The following is an 8,107-nucleotide window of genomic DNA, read 5'->3' as shown; positions in this document are numbered from 1 at the left end:
AGCTTTATACAAATTAGAGAAATTTTCAGAAATTATAACTCACATATTTTCTTAAAATTCATGTAATTCATATTTGTCGTATATTTTTCTTGTCTTATAATTTTCTTGCAAGACAATTTTATCGCGTACATACATCATCATACATGTCTAGAAAATATTTTACAAGTGACAAAATGATAACACAAAGTAGTGGTATAGTTTAAGAAATGCTAACCAGAATACATCCAGAATCCCCAATGTAGCTAGTTTGACAATCGTGACAACCACAAATTGTTTGAGAGGAAAGGAAAAATATATCAACTGACCAGGGGGAGGAAAAAAGAAAAGAAAAAAAAAAAAAAAAAGAAAGAAGTAAAAGAACTTGGTAGCTGGATAATTTCGGGATAGCCAACTATAAACATATCTGTCAAGTGCTTGGTGTTTAGCTAATTCAGATTTAGCTCCTAATTTGTAGGTTTATAATAATGTTCTACCTACGGACGTAAACAGCTAGCAAGGGAGTCGTTTGTATTTGCCGTCAACATCCTGCAGATAGAGAAGAATCGATCTCCAATTGAAATCGCATCTCTTGGTGTCCATCCTGGGTAACTAAAGTCAATGTATAGAATTTCTGACAAACCCCACAACAGATTTAATAAGGTGCATAGCAATGGATAATAATGCATATTAAACCTCTTTTTTCTTGACAAAAAATAGGAGAATCCTGTAACTGTTTTTAACTTGAGATAATGATACAAATTTCTCCCCTCACAAACAAACCTACTATCAGCCTATCAATGATAGAATATACATACAATTGCTCTTCCTTTGACGCAGTATATAGTATATCAAATAGTCAGATGGCAGCTACCTTCTACGACCTAACAAATAGGTGATTACTTTCTTGAATTTCCCAGTTCCAAGTGCTAGATCAAGACCACATGAAAAAAAAAAAAAGAAAAGAAAAGAAAAGAAGGAAGGCAGTTGTTATATTGTAGAACCATATGAAAAACAGCCGAATGAAAGACGGTTGATGTTTACCTTTTCTCCAACCGTCTAAATCTTACCAGTATCGAATCACAAGAAAGTTTCACAAGAATTGCGGTTGAAAAAGGAAAAAAAGTCTCTTTGATCATCATTAATTCATAGGGTAAAAGTAAAATAAACGAAGAGTTCCTAATGCTGGTAACATGCAGGGTATTATTCTTATTGTTTTTTATTATCGAGTTCCTATGTCTTATCATTAGCATTGTCTGATTAATACCATACTAAGAAATTAAATTCTCTGAGTTCAGCATGTGACTGCCCTCTCGCTAGGACGCATAATCCGTTGCAGGCACCATGTGATTATGACTAAGAGAAAGGTAGGGAGGTGACTTTGAAACAAAGATTAGAATTTTGGATTTCAAGTATACTCATTATCAGTTTCATTCCTCTTATTACTCACTAGAAACCGACAAAGTTTCACCACTCTAATTTTAGCTTTAAGAACTGGGGAATCAGCAGATGTATGTAGGGGAGGGAGGTTAATGCATGCAATAATTAGAGTTGTCATTTAGATTTCTGAAGAATATATATATACATATATATATATATATTAGAATTTTTGAAAGTGTATACTAAGGGTGTAAACGAGTCTAGTCGAGTCGAGTTTTGGCCTTATCGAGCCGAGTCTCCTGTTAATTTTATGAAGCTCAAACTCGATAAGCTCAAAATGTCAAGTTCGAGGTTAAAAAATAAAAAAATAATTATTATTTTCTTTTTAAAAAATAAAAAATAATTATTTTATTTTTAAAAATGAATAAAATAATAATTTTTTAACAAATAATAAAATATTAGACATATATATGTAATTTTACTATTAAAATAAATAATTAAAAAATATATATAATCGAACTCGCAAGGCAACGAGCTTAAATGTTTAGCTTGAATTCGATTTGATTAGTTCGAATTCGAGTCGAGTTTGTTTGTAAACAACCCTAGTGTATATATTATCAGTTAATATATAAAAAATTAATTAATTATATAGTAGTATTTTTTTTGGTATCCACGAGCATATATTTGGAACTAAAACTCATTCAAGGGACCATGAATGTGTTCCAAAATTTCGGCGCCAGGACTGTCTATCGGCCCCTCTCTTGTGCTATTATTTGCATGCGACAAGAAGTACACCTCCAAGCATTATAAAGATTGGAGTATCATATGAATAAACTGAGCAAACTGGATAAAATTGTGACTCTATAAACTGAAAATAATAAAAGCCAAAAAACAAAAGAAAAATCTAAAAAAATTTCACGATTGAGAAATAGGCAAACACTTTAATCGTGTAACAGTAGTATTATTATACATCCCGAATGTAGGTTTCTATCTTTGGCGTAGAGTTGGGATTATAATATTGTTTTCCTCGGTCCCCTGAGTCCAGTCTGGGGGGTCTTCTTCTGGCATGGATTAGAATAGAAGTAACGTAGAAGATTTGTTGCTCCATCGACAAACAAATCAAGCAAAAATTTTTTTTTTGCATCTTATTTTCTGATAGCGTGACGTAATATTTGAACAGTAAATGCAGTAAAATAGATTTTTGTTGAACCTGATATTGGTAACAGTAGTTTCCATTCCCCATGCTTATTCCCCCTCTACAAAGTCTAAACGCCTCGACTGTCGAGCGAAGTTAAAATTGGAAAACCCCACACAGAAAAAAATAGACCAATGCAATGCACCCCCTCAAATCCTCGCTCACTTTCACTGTCCACCCCAATCCCCAGACTCCATGTTCTCCTCCCCAACCGGTTCCACTCCAAGTCCCACCATACCCATTCCCACCCCACGCTGCTAAGATATAAAAGCCATTCCCCCCCATTTGCCATTTCCTCGCTCACTCTCTCGCAACAAACTCCAACCCCACTCTTCAACCAACCCAACCACCCACAGATTCCCATTTCCTCCCCCCACATGCCACCATTTCCTCCTCTCCTTACCGCCGCCGCAACCATCTAATACTCCACCAAAGGTTTTAGTACTAATTTTTACGTCAGCATTGCCTAAATGGCGCAGCTTTCTCGCCAACGGTCCGACTTAAAAAACCGAGTGATCACTTGCCTCAACAAGCTCTCCGACCGGGACACTCTTCCCCAAGCCTCCAACGAGCTCGAGTCCATAGCTAAGACCTTGTCCAACGACGGTTTTGCACCTTTCCTAACTTGCCTCTCCGCCACTGATTCTTCCGACAAGTCCCCAGTCCGCCGCCAATGCGTCCGCATCCTCGGCATCCTCTCCGCCGCGCACGGCGACGCTCTTTCCCCTTACCTCTCCAAAATGCTCTCCTCCCTCCTCCGACGCCTTCGCGACCCTGACACCTCCGTCCGCTCCGCCTGCGTCGACGCCGTCTCCTCCATTGCCTCGCACATAACTAGACCGCCGTTTTCTCTCATTTCGAAGCCTTTGATCGATTGTATATCTCACGAGCAGGACTACAATGCGCAGATCGGAGCTTCACTCTGTTTTGCCGCTGCTATTGAGGCTGCGCCGGAGCCTGACCCTGCCGAGCTCAAGAAACTCTTGCCTAGACTGCTAAAACTGGTGAAAAATGATTGCTTCAAAGCAAAATCTGCTTTGCTGTCGCTAGTTGGCAGCATAGCTAGGGTTGGAGGTGCTTCCAGTAAAAATGTAGTCAATAGTTTGGTTTCGACTATGGTCGAGTTCCTGAGTAGCGACGATTGGTCGGCAAGGAAGGCTGCCGCCGAAGCATTGGGGATGTTAGCAGTGGCAGAGAGGGATTTTTTATCAGATTTTAAGTCCACCTGTGTAGCTGCGTTGGAAAGCAGACGATTTGACAAGGTATTTTATCACTGTTGTTCTCAATGGCATTTTTGGTGAATGTTTTATTCTATTTTATTTTTTACTTTAATGAAAGTCTTTTCTGAAAACCTGTAGGTGAAGGTTGTAAGGGAGACGATGAATCGGGCAATGGAATTGTGGAAAGGGGTTCCGGGAGTTTCAGATGAGGTTTCGGATGAAGCAGAATCCAAGTCCTCCGTGAAAGGTCAGGTGCCCCATGCCTTAGTTTATTTTAGTATTTGGGATTTTTAATTTTAAATTTATGGTATGAGACTTGAATTTGTGAGTGTGCAAATGATGGTAAGGGAATTTCTTGAGTTGATTTGTGGGCTATGACCGATGGGAATGGCCAATAAGTTAAGAATGCCTTGTCTTTCATGTTTGTAATTTGAATTTTTTTGGGTCAGTTACTACTTGCTAGTAGTATGACAAATTGACTGTGGTAACAACATGGTCCCTGACCTAATATTATTTGGGGTCCCCTACTATAGTGTGTCCCCAAATAGCTTCATTTAAGCAGGCAAAAAACGAGTGTTTGTATAATGGTTTGTTGCTGCATAATCTTTGTTGTATGTACTCATACTTTTACCGCCCTACATACTCTGGCTGCAATGTCAAAGCATATCATTTTGGTGTAAAGTATCGAATGTTATTTTATTAGTAGCTGGTTTTTCATGTTCTCGTGTCACTTTTAAAGTTGCCAATCATTCCTTGGATGATTACCCCTGTTTCTCTAACCTTTCTCCATTTCTAGATATTGAAGCTAGCTTGTTTTCTAGAAAAAAAGAAAAAAGAAATGCTTTGGGAGTTTCTCCATATCCCTTTTAATTAGTCGTCCATGTTGCTTTTGTTAGTTATAAAACTTTGAAGGATTCCTTTTGTGTTATATTCGTGGCCTCTCCAAGTATCTGAAAATTTCCTATACCTGTTAATGACATCTAGCATGATGACAATCTGTGCAGATTTTGGCAGTGATGATTTTGGCTATGTGACCCCTCATATGAAAAAAGCAGCCCCTAGAATCAGGTCACCCACGTCCAATACTTCATCTACTACCAACAATCAAAAGAAAACTTCTTTGAAGAGTGATTTTGGCAAACCAAAAGCTGCAAGGTCTTGTCAGGCGGATTTTAAAAGGTTCTCTGAGTGCAGAATTGAAGTTGCTGTACCAGAAAATCCCATTGAGCAGATGAACCAAAACCTTGGAGATTCAGATTCAGAAGATGGTGAAAGCTGCTTAAACAGAAATTTTGAAGCGAAGTGCTTGCCATTCAACCGAAACTCAGATGAAAGAAGCAGGATTGGTAGTTCGAAATTTGGGGCTCGTGTGGTTCCATTATATGGGAATGCAGACTGTGATCCAACTGCACTAGATATCAATGCTACTGATGTGGCTGGGAGCCAAAAAGAGTTTGAAAACCTATCTTTGATACAGAAACAACTTCGTCAGATTGAAAACCAGCAATCAAGTTTGATGAATCTCCTTCAGGTACTTGCTCTCTCTCTCTGCACACACGTGTGCATGTGGTTTCATCTCTCTATTTTTGCTTATATTTTGAAACCATACTTCTGCCTCTGTTAACCATTCACCTGCTATTTGCTCGAGCTGGTCAAGGAGAACCTGCTTTCTTATACCTCATCTTTTGATGTCTAAGTCCATCATAATCCTTTGTGTGCGTCATGTGTGAATATAGTTTTGAAAGCATCTAATGTTCGTGCAAAATTTTTTTAGAGATGTAATCATGTGAGTTTCAATGGTTTTAACATTTTTCTTTAGTTACAAATTTAAAATTCTCCATTTTGTTATGTTTCTGCTCTGCTTTTTTGTTGATATGTTGTAGCTGGATCAACTGTTTGCTACATTCACTTATTTTTCAAAATTGTGATGCATTTCTGCCAAGAAAAAGTATGTTGAAACCGAATTGCTTTTTCATTTGTTGGTTTCGGAGGTTAAAGATTTAAAACTTGTTATGGTTTTCTTCTGTACATCTGGAAGATGCTTATGCGTTGTTTCACAGTGTTCAAATAGGATTGCATCTTTCTGCTTCTAGCATATGTAGCAGTGAATCCTCAATACGAAACTGAAAAATTAGTGCTGAAACCAGTTTTATGCATTGTCTCATGGTCATGAAATAGGATTGTGTCTTCTACGTCTAGCATATGTAGCTGGGAATCCTCAACACGAAACTGGAAAATTAGCTGAAATCAGTTTTATGCTGTTGTGAATTTCAGAGTTTTATTGGCCATTCACAAAATGGGATGAATTCTCTGGAGAGACGTGTAAATGGTCTAGAGAAAGCTCTTGATGTGATGTGCAGTGATCTGGCAATATCAGCAGGAAAGATTACAGACACTGATGCTACAGGAAATACATGTTGCATGCTGCCTGGTGCAGAATTCTTGAGTCCTAAGTTCTGGAGGAAAAGTGACGGACAGAATCAGAATTTCAGTTCGAAGGTTTCTTTCTCAAACCGATGCCAGTCACTTAATTATATGCCAAACAAATATGTAAATTCTGAATCATCAAAACTGGAGAGTCCAATAGAGAAGCATCAAATAGGGAGTGTGTCTGCTGTGGACTTCATGGGAGATGCTCAAGCAGGCTCTAGGGAAACTCCGGATTCCCACTCAAAAAGAAGGATTAATAGGTTACTCAAAGATGCTGATGCGGTAAAAAGTTTCTATAGTGGTGGCCTTGATAGGGCATCACATGCTACTTGTGTACAGAAGCAGACTTGAATAGCTGGTAATTGGCATTTGTTTTCAGTTTCGGCTCCATGCTTTGGAACATTTCATTCGCCCTTCCTCGTTTTCTGCCTAAATAATGCATTCAGCATTTTTAGTTGTTAGTGCATAGAGCTTTGTCCTTTTATGGAAACCCAAAAACTGCAGATGTACATCTAATACTTTGATACGTATTTTAATATTTCTGAACAGGTCATGAAGAACATGGAAAAGTCGCCGCAGGCTCCACATTCAGATGACCGATTGTCCATCATGAATTGAATTAGAATAGGTTCTAGGTTAAATTCCAAGCAGGGAAGATCTTAGTTCGGTAGAATTGCATGTCAAAGGGTTGGAGCACCATGCGGCAGCAATTTTCTCTGTATTTATACCACTTCAAAAAGATCCTTATTTCAGGGTTTATTGTGCACGACATGATGCTGCCCGTGTTGCGTAATTCTGATTTTTCTAGAATGCTTTAGATATAAATGTCGAGCCCCATTTTTAAATGAGGAGCAACAATGCCATAGTGCAAAGCGAATGAACGAGGGAATGATACTCCCAAATGAGGATGGGAAGGAAGACGTCTCTGCAGAAGTTCTTCCAAATTTAGGCTGAAATACAAGGTAGCCAGCTCACCTCAGATAAAAGAGAGTTAATGGGTTCTTATCTCTGGTCCGCAAATGAATGCGTGTAAAGCAATAACTAAATCTTGAATGACCTGCCGACCATTAACCAACGTATTGAAAATCAGCCGGACTGATAGGTCGAATCGGGAGCTGGCCGTGCCTTCGATTTGAGTTAACCATTATTAACTCAAAGAGTCGATTGAATTGATTAAATTAGATCAAGAATCAATTGAATTGATAAAAATTTGGAGGTTCAATGATTTTTTATTAATTTTTTACATTTGACGGCGAATCATCGATATCATTTGGGAAATGAACACCTCAGTTCGATCCACCTGCGTACTTCATTTGCGTCAATGAATGCTCTCTGTGTGATTGGGATGCTCGGCTCGGTCTTATCAATTGAACGGGTTGAACATTTGAGAACTTGATAATGTAGAAGTGCAGAATCACGAATGAAAAGGTGAAGCGAGGGGGAAGAGGACTAGTTGAGTCATGATAGTTGGTGGCTGGCGTACGCAGTAGTGCAGAGAGAATGGAGATTCAGGACAAAGTAGATCAAACGTACACGTTGCTCTCGAACTCACTACTTTTGTCCTTCATACCAATTATAGGGTCCTCCTGCCAGTTGCAGCGGCTAGTCTTTAGTCTTTACTGAATACTGACTGCATTAGATTTTGGACACGGCATCGACTCTCTTTGGCACTTAAAAGATTTTGTGAAGATCTTTTGCGAAGTTCCTTACACGCTGATATTCCCTCCTTTGTGGCTTTCAACTCTTTCTTCTTTTTTGGGTAACATGGACCCGTCTGTCTTCACTTGCTTCTCTTTTTTCCTTTCTCCCTTTGATGCAGAACAACTCAGACTGACTACTTCCTATAATTTTTTGATAAAATGCTTTTCCTATATTAAAAGTATTCTTTACTAATTTTACTTGACGC

At 38.6% G+C, this 8,107-nt stretch overlaps 1 protein-coding gene across 1 annotated transcript; it reads left to right on the top strand.

Moving 5' to 3' along the window:
- Positions 1-2,721: 2,721 nt before the first annotated feature.
- LOC113716909 (TORTIFOLIA1-like protein 5) lies at positions 2,722-7,046 on the top strand. The gene is made up of 5 exons (XM_027241461.2): positions 2,722-3,813; positions 3,910-4,018; positions 4,776-5,302; positions 6,046-6,559; positions 6,751-7,046. Exons 1-4 carry the CDS (start codon positions 3,022-3,024, stop codon positions 6,550-6,552), a joined length of 1,935 nt encoding a protein of 644 aa, XP_027097262.1. The 5' UTR covers positions 2,722-3,021; the 3' UTR covers positions 6,553-6,559; positions 6,751-7,046.
- Positions 7,047-8,107: the final 1,061 nt, after the last annotated feature.

The sequence above is a fragment of the Coffea arabica genome, chromosome 11c (assembly GCF_036785885.1).
Source record: "Coffea arabica cultivar ET-39 chromosome 11c, Coffea Arabica ET-39 HiFi, whole genome shotgun sequence".
NCBI lineage: Eukaryota > Viridiplantae > Streptophyta > Magnoliopsida > Gentianales > Rubiaceae > Coffea > Coffea arabica.
This window is presented reverse-complemented; position numbering and strand designations above follow the sequence as displayed.

Excerpts from the sequence above, each read along its gene's own strand:
- LOC113716909 (XM_027241461.2), top strand. The coding sequence starts at position 3,022 with ATGGCGCAGCTTTCTCGCCAACGGTCCGACTTAAAAAACCGAGTGATC. Across the intron at positions 3,814-3,909 it reads AAAGCAGACGATTTGACAAG|GTGAAGGTTGTAAGGGAGAC; the intron begins GTATTTTATCAC and ends GAAAACCTGTAG. Across the intron at positions 4,019-4,775 it reads ATCCAAGTCCTCCGTGAAAG|ATTTTGGCAGTGATGATTTT; the intron begins GTCAGGTGCCCC and ends CAATCTGTGCAG.